This window comes from Hetaerina americana, unplaced genomic scaffold, assembly GCF_022747635.1.
Source record: "Hetaerina americana unplaced genomic scaffold, ioHetAmer1.1.p SCAF_2, whole genome shotgun sequence".
NCBI lineage: Eukaryota > Metazoa > Arthropoda > Insecta > Odonata > Calopterygidae > Hetaerina > Hetaerina americana.
The window spans coordinates 4,166,551-4,184,029 of record NW_027286763.1 but is presented as its reverse complement, the minus strand read 5'-3'; the positions used below and the strand labels follow the sequence as shown (position 1 = coordinate 4,184,029).

Below are 17,479 nucleotides of genomic sequence, written 5' to 3'. Positions count from 1 at the left end.
CATTATCTCCTTCTGCTGTTGCGCTGGTGCCACAGGAACGAACAATAAACAACGACTTCGAATGCCGACAGTAAAAGAGATAGATGCTCGAAGTTTCTATTTTTTATCTTTCATGACCATAGATGAGGCGGTTAATATTATGTTACGCTCAAAAATGCAATTGCATTTCGAATTCATTTTGATTTAGTCCCAATTCATCGCTTAAGCAGAAATTTTTAAGCATAAGCCATTGAAAGATTATGTATTCCAACTAATAATAGTAAATAATATTTCGAGTTTTCCCATCGTGAAGACGCGTTATTCTCAGAAAAAAACCTAGCTTTTATTTACATTAATTATTTAAATTAGTTATGAGTTTTCTGTAGTTTTCCCTGCCGGTGGTGATGAAATTTCCAATGGGTTTTAAAACACCAAATTTAATACTTATTACTTCCAAAGATGTCAAAATAAAACAATTGCATCACTTCTTTCATTTTTTTTCGTCCAAAATTTAGAAATCAATTATCAACGCTTTCCAATGGTATTGGGCTCAACATTGCGAACTTCATCTTGGGAAATGAGAAACAATTCGCCAAATTCATCAAAAGTTTGGTAATGGGTTTATAGGACGCTTTCTAATCCGACGGACGATGATTTCCATTCCGTAAAAAAGATTTTTTAGGACGTTAATGTTAAGGAAATTGAACTCTTCCTGATGTGGATCCACTGAATCGCTCGCTCCTCTTCCAAATCTTGACGGATAAACAGACCGACTTGAGTCATCGAAAACAAGATCTTCCTTACCATTTCTGTTCTCCCGCTCCCTCTCTCTCTCCCTCTTTGCTTTGCGAAGCCAATAAAAGTAAAACCGCGTGTGCTCCCCAGGCTGTGTTCAGCGAGCACACTCGAGCGTGCCCCCCCCCCCCGCGGTCCCCGGGCCCAAAGACCACTTCCGCCCGCTTCCACTCCCTACATCACGCAAGGATTGCTTTCCTTTCGCAGTTCCCTTCCGATTTCCCTCTCCCTCAATTGTTTTCATTCCCTGCTTCCCAATCCTCCTCCTCCATTTCCTACTTCCCCCCCATTTTCGTTATTTAACCCGGTTCCTTCAAGGAAGAACCTTATTAGGTTGTTCGGTACCCATTTTATAGTCCACATCAGGGAAGACTTTCATGTTTTTAAACAGTTCCACCACCTTCATGGTATTTTTGCAAACTGATGAGCAATGTACGTAATATTTATGCTTATCCCTCTCTAGAGCTTTCTAAATTATACGCAATGTCCCGCAAAGCGTAACAAGGAAGTGCGGCAGGGGGTGATAGGTCAACAGCCATTTTAAATCCTTGGAAGCAATATTTTACTACATTCAATATCACTAGATGCAAACATTTTAGGAAGGTAGCCTTCGTCCAAAACTCCCAAAGACAAATGATGGTTTTAGGCTACCCGAAAGAGGTGCTGTAGGATCTAAAAGAATATTTGGGATGTCTAAATATTATCTAAGATTGCATTTTCATCTCAGAGGGAATTTGAGAAGATGAGTAAAAGTAGTCTAGTACGTAAATATGGACATGAGCGGTGTTGCAAATCTCGCATTTCAGTTTATAAATACCCGATTTTAGAAGGCTATCCTGCGTGTCTTTACCTTTGACTAGAAGTTTTGAGAGGTAAAGGGGTGTGTAAAAGGCTCCTTTGAGTGAGGCGGGTAGCCAATTGGAAATCCTATATGATTTACTATCTCCCAGAAATTGGATCGAGCACCACCTAAAAGCTTTAGATGCTGCGGAATGTGCGGGGGGAATACCATTTATGGCCATTGATTTTTGTTTCTCCGAAGTAATTTACTTTTTATGACTCTCTTAACTTAACTGATTATGACTGACTTGAGAATATACTTATTATGACTGTCCTCCTCGTATTCGCAAATCATTAATCGCCTAGATAGGGCTTCCAGAGTCGGCGGCTGGCTGCTTTCCGATTGACTCGTAGTGCCCTCGTCAAAACCCCGCAAAGGACCTCGAAAGGGACTTTGACATAGTGCGGCGAGAAATTTCGCTATCCAGTGGTATTCACTCCGCATTAAACAGAATGTTTGTCTTTGGTTTCTACCGTTCCCCGTGCCAGGGATGTAATGGTATCGTAAAGCTGTCTTAACTCAGTGCCGAGAGCATCAAACCTGGTGGCTTCAATTTGACCATTCACTGGGACTCTTCTACGACTGGCAACCCACTCAACATCCATCATGATTTTTAATGGAAAGTTTCATCTATGCACCTCGCCTATCTCAATTAAAGCTGCGTCCAAACTGGTTGGGCATTGGGGAGCATACATTTGGTGGATTGCTGAATGTTAGGCGCCAAATGAAAAGGTAACTTGAGCCCACGCAGCAGTAGTGCAGAATACTACGTAGAGCAGAATAAGGAATTTACACATGATAACGGAATGTAAATATTTCGATAGTTTAGACTGCTTGTGCAAAAACATTTGTGTAGTTAAAAATACGCGTAATGGTTTTTTCGTCATTCCGAGCGCACTATACTATTCACTCGGCAGTTTATTTATTCAAGTTTTTCATTTAATTTAGTAGCTTGGGAGTTTTTTTTTGGACTAGTTTCGCATTCATTTTTTCTCAAGAGACTATATTTAATCTGTATAGGTGTCCGTTTTTTATTTTGATTTCATTTATTACGTCAGATAGTATTTCCTAAGAATAATTTTAGATGTTTTATCTCATTATGGGGTTTTACTCCAGGGTAGTTTTTCGGTATTCCATCCTAATAAGTAATCGTTTAAGAATATCCTTTATGTCGTTTGTAGTTCATTCATATTAACAATGAAACTAAAATTAATTAATATTTGGGGGTTTTGGAGGGATTAATTATATGGGGTAGCTCTGCGTCTATATAATACCCCACAAGCTGCCGTAGGCGAGCGTGGCGGGGGGCTCCATCGATGTCAGAGAATAGAGCCACAAGCACGAGCAAATCATTTTACCTCTACACAAATAGTAGTTTAATCATGCACTCGATAAATTTTAATCACTCAAAAGAAATTACTTACATGCAACAATATTCAATGACAGGATACATATATTTAAATCATGCTGAAGAACAGATGAAAATTTCCACTACCTTCCGATTCTGATTATCTCCTATGCGATTGCCGTCATATCTATATTGCCGGTATCGAATGGTTTGAGGGAAAAAGACGCTTTCAAACTATCTGTTCTACAGTAAATCTCCCTGAATTTACGTCGGTGATCTGATCTACCACATTAAGTGGGGGCCTGTAATAGGCCTTTTACATCCTCCGATAAGTAATCTGCCTCAAATTTACGCAGCGAATTCAACCTGTATTCGAGCCAATGGTCAACTAGTGGCTCCCATACGAATTCTTCCAATGGTGTCGTGACACTGCTACCTTATTCATTAAAACCTTTCACAAACCTAGCTGCTCAACGTTGCGCTCGATCTACTTACAAAATTAAGCCTACTTCATGAGGATCCCATACACTTACAGCATCCTCAAGGTGGGGTGTTTTCCCAAGTTATCAATATATAGGTCACAGTGGGTGTAGGTTTGCATAAATACATTGGTTTTGGATGTGGTTGTATTCTCTTCTCCGGGAGGTGACCTAACACCCCCGCCACACGCCCCAGCGGCGACTTGCAGGATATGATGTAAATGAGTTTGGAGGCAGATACGGCCTCCAATGAACCAGAGATTCGGGATTATTATTGGATTTCCTCTTTGCATCCCTTCCACCCCAAGCAGTCTCCCCTGGGAGAAATATCCGCGACTCGGACCAAGAGCCCTCGATACAGATTTCTGGTTTCCTATTTCCCGGAAGCATCGTGGGGTCGCACTTACCCCACCCTTCCCCGCATGCTCAAAGACTTGTTGGGAAGACGTTAATCGCTGCCTCGACCTCATCCCACGGGGTGCGATCTTTTCTTTGTCTTCTGAAGAAGCCGTGGATTTCCTGAATGCCATAATTAAGGGTTTCATAAAACACTTTGTACTCATTGTGAAGCCGAAGACGAAAAAACTCCCCTCCAGGTTTAGGTTTGTTGCAATATAAACAGTTATAATGTTAGCCCCAAAGTACTATGACGTATTTTTTCCGGAATAGACGGATGGGCGGCAGTTTCCCTGGCTGGGTCCAATGGAGGGGAGTCTCAGCAAAGGCTGTAGTCCCCCGTCGACTTCAGAGTAGACCCACGACCACGCACTCATTGTAGTACTCCGAATGCCCACTCCTTGGCTATCACCCATCAAACGCTCTCCTCTCTTCCACCTCTCCCCCCCCTCTCCCCCCCTCTCTCCACTGAAATCACTCCCATTAGATACCATTGATCTTTCCTCCAACACATTTACTGCCCTAACTCTTTCCCAACTATCCACGTTTGGATAATATAATTATTTCTATTCCTAAATGTTAATATTTGTTGACTTGGTACGCATGCGTCCTTATTTGTATGTTGTTATATGCTCCACTTGAAATTAGTAAGTTACTTCAATAAACCCTAAACGCAGTCATCAACCCTAGGATTGTATATGGCTGCGTAGATTTTCGCGGCGGTGGCTTGAAGAAATCCGCATGTCCGGGTTTTCACCGCGTTGTTGTTTGAAGCCGACAACAGTTTCGCCGAAGTTTCATCCGGCGTCTTCAGGTCGAAGAACTTCGAAGGTCTTCGACCTGAAGACGCCGGATGAAACTTCGGCGAAACTGTTGTCGGCTTCAAACAACAACGCGGTGAAAACCCGGACATGCAGATTTCTTCAACCCTAGGATTGGTTTGATAGGTGATGATAGAGTTCACCCAACATGCGTAACCCACCCGTTCACCCACATAAACCCTATACGCCGTGTGAAATTCCCACATTAGAAGGGTAGGGAGGGAAGTCCCTTTCCCTGTGCCGGATATGGTTTCCCAGGAAGATCTGATTAAGTACACATTTGGAACTATTTTGACGAATTTCCATCCACAAATATTCATTTACACTCAATGCTGTGGGATTTGTTGACTTTATTTCACTATATCATCCAATTTTGTCATTGTTTTTTTCATAAATTTCATGGTTTACAATCTTTGGGCAAAGTATTAAAACATTATCGGTCTATCACGCATTAACCTTTATTATCCATTTGACAGTGGCCGTTTCACTGGTCGACCTGGACACGAGGGGATGCGTACGACACACTTTGCATGTCTTTCTATTTCATTTCTTACACGAAATCCATTCCTGCTTATCGTCGGTCATTCCAATATTGTTCAACTTTGGAAATAATTTCAAATCCTTCAAATCAGACCCTCGGCGCCCCTCCACGGAGGGGCGAGCCGGACCAGAGTAGCCCTATTTATTACAGCAGGCCATGTAGCATTATCATTATCAGAGCATGAGAGGAGGTGTTTGTAGTTTAGTTTAATGTAGTTTAGTAATGTGTTGTGACAAGGACTCACTTCCAATTCGTTCTTATTTCACAATGGAAACAGTAATTTGCCTTGATTTATAGGGAAAATAGTCCGATGTGGGTGGTACGGTCAAGAAAAGCAAATATGTTGTAGAATGAAATGGGGCGATGTGGTCACTGACAGAATTCAACAAGAGCGTATTTTATACGTTTCCTGGACTTCGTGAAGCCAATTTACAGTGTGAATTGAGTAGAAATAGTTAATTTATTGCTCCTTAGGTAACTTTTCCCAAATCAGTTTTTGCGTTCGGCTGCAAAAGTTTGTCCCTTGGACGGCGAATCGGGATGGCCGGGGTTAGGAAGTGAAATAAGACACGATTATTCGCTATCACCAGAAAACTTCAACGTATAAGCAGGGGAAATGATTAAAATAAGAATGGGAAGAACTGGAGATGGGAATGAAAGTACGTGGCGAATCCGTGCAATCAGATTTGCGGATCATCAAACATTCGTTATTCAGCCACCTAAAGCATTGCAATCATTGCAGAGCGCATTGCATATCAGTGCACCTAGAGATATGAGACGAGACTTAATGTAATTTAAACAAAGATAACGAGATTTAATGGAAACAGGAAATCTAAGTCCATCATCAAAAATTGGTAGGCATGCAAATAGCAAGTGTAAGGTTTACCTATCAGGGAAGCATTTTTGACAAAAATTGTCAAATTAATTGGGGCATAAGAATATCTGAGTTAGGTAAGGAAGCCTTGCAATGAGGGAGTCGTTGACAGGGACATCGAGCAAGGATTTTGAGAAGAGATTAGAGACAACTCTGATTTGGAGCACGAGTTTTACAACGCGGAATCATCAAAATTAAAGTAAGCTGATGGGTATGGATCGGAGTCTTCTCCGCAGTGTGTTTAGTGAAGGGCGAAGCATACAAAATGGGAAAACATTAGAAGTAATAGGCGCGAAGGAGAGTTGCCAGGAGAAGTTTAAATGACGCAAGAATGGTTGCTGCAATATTCATTACATCGAGACAGAAAGATAAAATGCCAAAGACTGTGGCAGTGGGGAGAAAACAAGGGATGCAATGTGGGTGAAGCGAGCTAACGGATGGAAGGGAAGTTGCATGTTCGGCAGAATGACTGGAGTGGGAGAATATGCGGAAATGAAAAAGGGTGTACGCGCATTTTATTTCAGAATGTGTAGTGTGTGTATGAAAGTAAGGATGCAGAAATAATTAGTCGGCATACCGTTCCAAAAGCCGACTCAATCTGCAGAGTCCTTTAAAACAATTGAAACTGACTCCTTATTTCGATGCTCAAAGATTTCTGATACAGATGGCACCAGGGGATCGTCTACAAACGTTTCGATCATTGAATCCACCTTGATTGCAAGTACTGAGTCCTCGATTGAGATAGAACCCTAACCCGGGCTCAGCGATCTGTACATATCACTGCATTGCTTCTGCTGGAGTTGATTTCTCCAGTTCTGGTGTACCTATTTAGAAAGTAAAATGGCCGAATGGCTTATGTACGCGACTCTCGTTCTAAATAAAGGCCGTTAACTTCATTTGAACCGAAGTAACAATTTTATACTATTATTCTTCAACTTTTACACTCATTTCCTTTGATCAACATTTTGAAAATCACGTGAGGGACTGGTGGTGATCTTTGTAGAACATAATTTATCCGACCGGGAACTGAGAAACAAAATCGTTGTCTCTATGAGACTCCATCCTGGCAGGCAGGCAGGCATTTCTAGGTCTCTAGACCGTCTGAATTGCTGCGTCCAGCTGAAGCTGTTTACAGCATAGTTCTATTAAGGCGGTTTTCTATTTTTTAGTTATTTTTATTTATTTTTATTAATATTTTTTATTATTTATTTATCTAAATTTTTTTAAAATTAATTTTTGTTTAATTATCATGGCACAGGGACGTGAGCTGTTGTTCCTATTTTCCGTCGCCTGTGAGTTGTTGAATCTCCAGAAGGATAGCTCCAGGGGTTCATTAATAGGAGATTTTTGGTGCTTCGTAGTGACGCTTCCATGTCCAAGGCCATCTCTTTTGCGATGGTAAGTATTGATGTTAAAATGAGGTCCTTTCTTAGCTCTCCATTTCTTACGTACCATGGGGCTCCGACGAACCTCCTTACAATTTTATTCTCCGTTGTTTGTATTTTCTTTAGCTGCGTTTTGGCGGCTTGAAGCCAGACCGGGGCAACATAGCTCAGCAGGGGGCGGATCGTTGCCGTGTAGATGTTTTTTTTGTTTTAAGGTTAAGCTGTGCTCTTGGTTGTAGGATGGGTTTTAGCGCTTCTGCTGCCGCAGTTGCTTTCCCAATGGCGTATTTGATGTGGTGGCTCCACCGGAGGCCTTTATCGATGATGACACCTAGATATTTTACCTTTTCTTTTCTTGGGATGCATTCGTTACCCAGAAGGAGAGGAGGCCCAACGCCGGCCTTTAGCCTCCTGGAAAAAGTCATATGCACACTTTTCTTTCCGTTTGCTTTTAATTTCCAATCTATCAGCCACTCATCCAGGGTATCTAGCTGCGACTGTAGTCTGTCAGCGGCCCATGTCGGGTTGACGGCTTGTGCGGTGATTGTGGTGTCATCAGCGTATAAGTAGAGGTCGGTGCCAGGGTTTCGTTTACGTAGACTGAGAAGAGCAATGGTGACAGGACAGAGCCCTGCGGTACCCCGGCCTTGATGCTCCTTTTCTATGAAATGCATCCGCCGTTGTCAACGTGGAAGGTTGTTTTTCCCAGGAAGGCCCTTGTAATTTTTAGGAGGTTGGATGGAGTCGGTGAGTGTGCAAGCTTGAGGAGTAAGCCCTCGGTCCAAACACTATCGAAAGCAGCTTCTAGGTCAAGAAACGCCGCCTGGGTGACAATCCTCTTGTTGAATCCGTTTGTAATGTTTTCCGTCAGCCTTAGTACTTAGTTTGTGTTTGGCCCGGAAACCTACCTGCTCGGGAATGGTTACTCCTTCGAGGAATGGGCTAAAACGGTTTTTAATAGCCGTTTCGAACAGTTTTCCCGCGGTGTTAAGCAGGCTGATCGGCCGGTAGGATGACGGGTCGTTGAGCGGTTTTTGAGCTCTCGGCAGCATTTTTATCTTGGCCCACTTCCACTCAGTCGGGAAGTGACCAGCGTTTAGAGAGGCATTGTAAAGTTTGGCGAGGAACGAGTGGGCATCTTTTCAGTACTCTGATGTTTATAATGTCCGGACCCCAGCTCCCTTTGGTTTAAGTCTCTTTATCAGGGAGCCAACTTCCTCTGGGGTAATGGGAGACGGCTGACTGCTAGGCGCGAAGGTGAGACTATGCCAGTTGTCGTCTGCTTCTGTGGCGTAAGTCGAGTCTCCGATGGTGCTAAACTGTTCTTCTAGAAACTGAGCGAAAAGGTTACTTTTGTTCTCTTCTGTGAAGGCGGTGGTACCTTTGTTCTCAAGCGGAGAAGACACGGCTTTCGTGCCTTTGAGGGCCTCGGCAAGTTTCCAGGCCGAGCCATCGACTGTGGAGAGCTCCGCAGCTGTGTTTTCCCAGGCTTTCCTCCTGTGATTCCTCAGGAGAGTTTGAACCCTGTTCCGGAGGGCGCAGAAGAGCTGTCTGCTCTCCCTGTACCTTGTCCTTTGCCATCGACGCCTGGCTCTGTTCCTTTCAGTCATACATCGTAAGATGTCGTCCGGGATGCTATGTTTTAGTGCGGTTTTCTTTGAAGCTTCTCTGGCTCCATGTAATGCTGCGTTAACCGCGTTGGACCATCTGTTTGCAACTTGGTCGATTTGTCGAGGAGAGTGCAGCGGGAGACGATTCAAGTGAGTCAACCTTTCTTCTAGGTTGATGCCGAACAGGTCCCAGTTTATTTTGGTTCCTTCATTGCTCAGAGAGGGGATGGGTGAAATGTTAAGGGTATATAGAAGCGGGAGGTGGTCTGATGAGGGGTTATCTAATGTTATGGGAAGGGGTAGGTTTGGTATATATTTGCAAGCAACAATATCTAAGATGTCATTGTTGTTTGGAATATTTAGAAAGTGGGTATAGGTATCTGGAGCAGTGATGGCGAAATTAACTTCTTGTTGCAGTCGGCGTAGCCTGTTTCCCGCTGCGTTTGAAGTGCGACATCCCCAGTCCGGGTGTTTGGAGTTGAAATCACCTCCTAAGATGCACTTTCCCTTGATGATTGTCTTCAGTGATCCTGCGTCAGTGGGCGTCAGGTTTCCTGGAGGCAGATAGATCGACCGACCAGAAACTTATGTCTCCGCCGGTGGTTGTGATGGTGGCGCCTACTGCTTCTAGGCGGTAGGAGTGCGGAGATGGTAGCATTTTTGCTCGATGGCATGACTTCATAAGCACCATTACTCCCCCACCAGCCTTATTTCTTCTGTCGCAGCGAAACTGGTTGTAGCCCGGAGTAAATAGATTTTTGGAGCGCTGAGCCAAGTCTCTTGGAGCAGTACTACGTCCGCATGATTTTCGGAAAGAAGCAGGAGTAATTCTTCCTTTTTGTTACAAATGCTGTTTGCATTCCACTAAATGATTATCATTGCGGATGGTGATGTATTCCTGTTCATCATAAGAACAAGATTTAAAACATAAGGACAAGAAGAAGGCTTTTGTCACTTCTTCTATTAATATTTCGGTCGTTGTTCTGCCAACGGGAGGGTTGATAATTTTGTTAATATCAGACCCTTGAACCAGGAGATAATTTTGGTTTTCAGTTCATTTACTTCTTCAGCCTGGGGCGCTGGCATCGTTGGCGGCGGAGCAGCCTGGGACGTGGCGGCTGGTGCCGCTGGAGGCGTCGGAAAATTAGATTCGGTTAAAGTGGGTGCTTGCACGTAAGTGCCTCGGCTTGTTTTGGCACCTCGTAATTTCTCGGCGTAGGATCTGTAGCACTGGCACCCGCGGTAGTTCGCGGGGTAAGGTCCTCCACAATTGGCGCAGGTCGCTGGCTCCGGTCGACTTCGGGCGCATTCTAAGAAGATTTGATTATCTCCACATTTTACACATCTGCTATTAAGGCCGCAAGTTTTTTAGGTGTGCCCCAAACGTTGGCATCGCTTACATTGCGGGGGGCATGGGCGGAATGGTTCGATAGTAATTATTAATCCACAAAGGTGAGTTAGCCCAAGGAAGTCTTTTTTGTCACTTTCCCTTCCAATCTTAATTTGGAACAAGGGAAGTGGACGGGCTGGGAGTGGTGGAAGCTTCGTGTCTGGGTCTGCTGCTAGTAGATCCTCCCTTTCTTTCCTTTGGCGCCATGTTGGCCGCGTCATTTTCATTTGGACAATTACCTCCACTTTGGACAATTTACTTCATCCTCAACTACAAACTTCTCGATACATAAATCTTTGACACATTTGGTCTCCACCATGACTTTGAAATAGTTTCTATTAACCTATTTTTAATGTTTTTCCTTTTTATCCATTTTAAAGAAAATTGTAGGAATCCATTCCATATAATGTGTATCCAAAATTAGGAATATTGGACAATTTTTTGGAGGAATCGAAGAATAATAGCCATGGAGATAATTTAATAAGAATATTAAAGCAAGCAATACTAGCACAAGTTGGTTTGAATGGCTCGGGAAAATGTATTTCAAACCAGAAACGGCTGCAACAATCATATTCCATCTCCCTTTAAATATACACGTACTTTGCCGGAGTTTGAGGAGGTCCGTCACGGTACGCCACCACACTAATAAGAATGGATTATTTGAGAGAGAAATAAACTCCGACAGGGACTGCCGTGACATTTTCACACTAACAATCAACTTTGGTTTCTGGAGGCGGTTTACGAGGTTTCCCAAACGCCAGTGTTGCCTCCATATGCCTCCTGTATGAGCTAATCCCTTAGGATGGATTAAATTCGCTCGTAAATCACCGCAAAAAAAATTAAATTCCTCTCGCAAACGCTTTGCGTCGCACCCTTTACGGCCTAAAGCGTTTCTTCTTCTTTTTCCTAAGTAACAAAGGCTGTAAAAGCTCCTTTCAAAATTATTTGATCAAATGATGCATGATGGGAACAAGAGGCCAAGATAATACATCAAAAGACGCTGCACATATTGGATAGGATAGTGCAGCACAGATCTAAAAGTGAATAGAAAAATTTTTCATGCAAAAATGTAACACAAGATTGAATTTCGGCTGTCGATATTTCAATCATTGTTATAAATTGTATAAATTATGTAAACAAGTAAACGTAATTTGTTTTCTATCGCAAATGTTAACTTCCAAGTTACTACCTTGGGCAATTGGAAATACAGGGTGCTTTCCAAAGGTATTGCAATTGAATTTCTCACGCCGCTGTTATTTGTTGGAGTGAGATCAAATTACATGTAGTAGGTGGAAAAAACGCTAAGCTTTGCCGCACAACCGGTCTCAGTGCTCTCCAAGCTGAGTAAGCGGCAGAGAGTCAATTATTGTAAACCTCTGCGCGCCGAACGTGACACGAAAGACTGACGGAGCAGCAATTTCAAGAGAACTTTTTTAACGTATTGTAAATGATCCTGATTATTTGGACAACGTCATCACTAGTGATAAAACCTGGGATTTTCAATAAGAAACAGAAACAAAACGCCAAAGCTCTGATTGGCACATCGACCAGTTCCACCAGTTAGGATAGATTAAGTACCCACGGACCCCCTAATGGTTTCAGAAAACGTGGAATTAAAAATTGTCATAGATTAATTCGTAGCATTTTTGAGGGAGGAAATTTGGAGGAAGATTTCGTTAGATCAGCGTTTGTTCCTATACCAACAGAGAGAACGGCAGTCGCACATGAGGACTACAGGACGATAAGGATACTAGACAATACGTACATGGCTCATGACATACAGTTACTTTCAGGACTTTTCGCGATTCAGCAATCAACTACGATGTCACCGGAGAAACGGAAATTGTTTATTTTTTCCCAATTCACCATGACATCTTTGATGCCGTAATCGTTTCCTTCCATTATTGTCTCTTAAAGATATGCGTTGAATAGTGTCGTCAAAAGACGATCCTTGAAATACTCCTTTGTCCATTTGAGCTTCTATTTTCCTCCCGTTCGTCATGTGTATGGTAGTAACCTGGCTCCTAGAGCGGCGAGGAATTATTCTTTCGTCGTTGAAGTCCATGCCGAGATCTTCGACTATCTTCAACAACTTGTTTGAGTCGACGCTTTCAAAGACCTCCTCCAAGTCCAAGGAAGCCACGTTTACAGGCTTATTTACGAGTTTCATTTTATCGACCGGTGCCTTCAAGCTGACCATTGCTCCCCTTTCCCTCGTTTTTTCCTGAATTCTATTTGGTTTTCCGCGAGATTTCTCCAAACTTTCTCTCAATTGCTAAATATCCGAGTAAGTGCTTTCAACGCGTGTGATATTAGCCCAATCTTCTGTGTCCATCGTATTTATTCCATCTTTCACTGAAGTAGAGAACATCGAATATACCACATATTTGTGTCTTCGGCATTCTTCATTACACTCATCTCAAAATCCTCCGGTGGGCTTCCACTTTTATGGCGATCTTTGATTTTTCAAAAGTTGGTTTCCTTCGCTATAACTCCGAGAGCCTTGATTCTTTATCTGTTTATTTTGTCAAATCCCAGTGCCTTGTTATTCTTTAGCTCTTTCACGGCTCTGTCGTATTCCCTTCCCAGTATTCCCAGTTCAGGCCGTTCGTCTTCTTTTATCAAGATTTCTTCATTAATTAAGCTATCTTCAAGTGGTTTGGGCTCTCGGAAGAGTTCTTCCATGCATTCATCCCATCCTTCCGAACGTCTTTATCTTCTGTTACTATCTTTCCATTAGCATCTCAGACGTTGAGAGGTTTTCTTTTTATTTTGCCAAATTTTCTCTTCGCCAGTTTCTAAGCCGTTTCGCTCTTTCCCATCCCTTTGTGTGTTGTCATTGATTTTCTCGCAGTAGGTTTATTCTCGTACTTCTCGTATGTCCACTCTTCCTTCATCTTCTTGCTCCCACGCATGGCTTAATCCCGGAACTTCTATTTAAGGATTTCCTTAGTATTACTTCTTGGATTCTAGAATTCTCTCCATGCCTGTATGAAGTGTGCCCCTAATATTCCACTGCATCAAGAGATGGTTGCTTATCTGGTATATTCTTGATCTCCTTTCATCGCCCTTCTAAGCTTGTCTCATTTATTTCGTGTAATTTTCAGTCAATGGTCTTGATTAACTTGATTTTCTCTTCCTTCTTCTCCCTCCAGTATTGTGCTCCACCTTGGCTCCCGCGTCACTTTCTCCGCATTCTTGGGACGCAGTCAGCTGCCCTTGAACACCAGGCTGGACGATTAACGCCGTTCTTATAATGCCCATAACTTTCAAGTGCGAGAGGACGAAACGCGTACAGATCATCACAGCTTATATTCAAGATAGTATTTACCTGTCGCAGCATTAAATTGGCATACACTCATTTTGTCAGTGAAAGTTTATTGGAGTGATAATTATCCAATTAAAATCTATTTTGAGCAATTGAAACCATCAAATTAAATACAACTCTGTATTCCGTATGAACGGCGTAAAAGGCAATGACAAATGTGCATGGTGAAATATATATTTAATTGTAATTACGATTGAATCATGTTGCCCTTTATATACGAAGGCTTCGAGTTTAATTTTTCAAATTAAATTATTTAAATGTAATTTGAAAAATATATTAAATTAAGCTACACGTATTAAACTCTAAGTTTTTAAGCAGGATTTGATTTAGCACAAAATATTGCAATTTCTGGTCCACCGTACGATATCTTTTCACCCACGCACTGCAATTAACGAGTTGATTCTAAAACAAGCCTAACAATAAGATATTATAACAAACAAAAAACATGGCCTCCGCTTAAATGTTAATCCCCGAACTTGCCATTGCTAGACGGGGCTTTTTCGACCTAATTGCTGTAGGTCGGAGTTAGGCTAAAACAGGAAAACTTGGTCATTCCTATGCGTCGAAGGGCCAAGCGTTTAATTTATCAAGGGTGAAGATATTTAGGGGCTCTATGAGCACAATTTTAAACTTTAAGGTATGCAAAATCATTTATCGTTGATTTTTCGGTTCTTATAATACTTCTCTTGCAATTCAACGCTTTAAATTTTACCGATACATCCTACGATACGGAAACACTAAGTCCATCATATATGTGCCTACCTCCAACAACCATTCAAATAGTTTTAATGAACATTAAACAAAAATAGATGCTAAGGCAAAGTCCCATTTGTCGCAATAAACACGTATCTAATGGGTGAAAATGCGTTTAGGAATTGGCAATTGATATGATGACTAAAACTAATTGTTTGAAATTAATTAGTTAAAAAAGGAGAGGTATTGTTTTCCATATTTTTGTTGTCTTTAAGTTTTACCACGGACGTCTTACAAGCTGGACTAGTTTATTTTATTTCCTGAAGCTTAGAGTAATGGCCGTTTAATACGCTCACTCTGTCACAAACCCCTCCCAGGGAGATGTTCCCTCCAAAAAAGCTGAGTTACCCCTTTCCAGACCCTCGTCACCCCTTCCTACTTCCCCGTCACCCAGGGTCTCTTGTTTTTGCCAAATGGAGCGGGTCAGATACTAAGGCGAGATTCGCTCGAGTTGTAGTGTGTGTTCGCATTCATATGTTTACGTGAAGAGTCATAAAAACTTCAACAAACATATATTTTACCAGCGTCAGTTCTCATTTGAAGGTAGCCAATCCCTCATGGGAAAATTTATGTGGGGAAATGTTTAAAACTCACTGTAATATAATAAACAAAGCGGTAAATTTAGCAAATCTTCATCAAGGAGTCGATCAGAAATAATATTGTGGTCCATGGAAGGCAGCTCACTACAGAAAATTCATTTAAGAGTTAATGAAAATGTATCGAGGTAAATCAAGTAGATTATGCAAATATCGTAAGATATATCATTAGAAATTGAAATTCAACTCAAAATGGGTTTTCCCTATTATCTATCATCCAATATTTGAGTGAAAGTGCAGTAATTTCTCAAGTCATTGACAACGAATGTAGACACATTTTCGAGAGCCTGAAATCAATACAACACCAATTTATAATTTAATAATAAGGCTATTAGTATTGGAAAAGTTAAGAGGGTTTGGTACATAGGCGTAAAAATGTTTTACATTTATCAATTTCTTGCACGTACTTGATAAGTGAAATGGAAGCGAGCGATAATAAAATCAAAGTTCTTAGGAATCAACGTATTATTTTAGCACTAATAAGGAAGAGATCGCAGTTACAAAGAAGCCAGTTCAAGGAATGGCTGGGAATGTTGGTCGACCGTTACTCACCGACGATGACGAGCGATGCGACCACGAGGGCCGTGTCGAAGGACGGTGCGTCCGCGGAGACCTCGCATCTGTAGCGGCCGGTCAGCGTGAAGCCAGCGTCCCGCAGGACCACGTGGTGGGCGTCACTCTCGGAGAGCTGTTCACGAAAAATTGGAGTCAGCACTCTACAGGGTCGTGAACCATATATGCTATACATGTTTGGTCATGCTTAAATAGAAACATTGGGAAAGCAATAGGAATCTATGATGCGCTCGTCAATTCGTTCCTCAGCGTTAATGCATTCCATTCCGAAATTAAATCCCGGGATTAAAATACAATATTGAAGATAAAAAAGCATATTAAAACTAAAGTTTTACGCGCAAAATCTTTTAAAAGTAATTTCCACCCAGAGAAGGTGTAAGGCTCTTATTCGCCAATTATGTACATCGGTTTGAAATTCTGATATTCGGACAATCAAAACCAAGACAGAGGATTTCAATGAAAAAAAACGCTTCACGCCACTATGCGTTCAGTTATTATTAGGTAATCTACCGGTTAAGGTAGGTTTTTGGATGGACGTCATTACTAATTAAATAATTTGTGGCCCCTAGCAAAACACAAAATCTTACTTCAAATCAGGTCCCTCTTCATCTCTGAGTACTTTCTTCCTCCCTTCATCCCGTCCAACATCCCTATCCTGTTCCTTCCCTTTTCACGTTTGCCTAACATTCTCCCCTCAATTACAGTCTTCAACATCCCACTGCCGGTCAATACCCCCTTCATCCAATTTTCCTGCCTCCATAGGATTTCTCCCAACAAACCCCTTTCCTCGCTCCTCATACCGAGTACTTCCTCAATTGTTTTCTTCTCTATCCATTTTACCTTCTGCAGTCTTCTTCCCACCCACATTTTAAAAGCCTCCAATCTACGTCTATCCACCTCCTTTAATGACCACGTTTCCGCGCCGTATATAGCTACGCTCCATAACAAAATTTTTACGAGTCTTTTCTTGTCATCAACTCCCTCCTTGTGAAAGCCTGTTTGCCTAACGCAATTCTTCTCCTTACGCCCCTACTACTTTGACCGTGTTGGTCCATACCACTACCGAGATACGCTAACTGTTCTACCTATCTTAACCGGTAGATTACCTAATAATAATATATATATATATATATATATATATATATATATATATATTTATATATATAAACCATAAACAAAGACTATCAACCCGAAAGTCGTCTTGGTAGGTGATGGCAGAGTTCACCCAGTACTTGGCCCGACGGCGTGTGAAACTCACTCATCTGGTTAGGTGAGCTAGTTTCTTTCCGTGTGCCGGTTATTGTTTCCTAGGAAGCACTGGTACCCGAAAAATCGCATAGCTTTGGTGGAGCTGCAGGTGTTCAGAGTGCCTTGCCCGGGAATCGAACCCGAGACCCTGCGGTCAATAGTCCAGCGCTTTACCCCCTGTTGTACTAGTTATCGTTCGCTTTGTACATAGGTTATATTGTTCTAGTAGGAGGAAAACGTTATTGCTTTATAAAAAGTTTAATCAGAAAGAAATACAAATTATAGGATACATTAAATTATTACCTCATTTCTATTTTCCAAGTTTTGAGGTTCCTAAAACTCATCTTCCCGCAGCAAATAAAAGGCAATAGGTGAGAAGCAAAAAAATTGTTTCCAGTTAACTTGATGTACATAAGAAAAATACTTCCGTCCCTTACACTCGTTGGTAATGTTTAATAATTCCATAGCATCATTAGCTTTCCACGTTAATATTTTATACAGCAATGAATTATTTATCAAATC

General features: G+C 41.8%; 1 protein-coding gene across 1 annotated transcript in view; it reads right to left on the bottom strand.

The window, feature by feature from the left end:
- Positions 1 to 17,479, bottom strand: part of LOC139688289 (uncharacterized) — a 427,391-nt gene that overhangs the window by 106,535 nt on the left and 303,377 nt on the right. Inside the window, exon 3 of the mRNA XM_071585771.1 lies at positions 15,689 to 15,824. Within this exon, the coding sequence (XP_071441872.1) occupies positions 15,689 to 15,824 (136 nt within the window). The remainder of the gene's footprint in view (positions 1 to 15,688; positions 15,825 to 17,479) is intronic.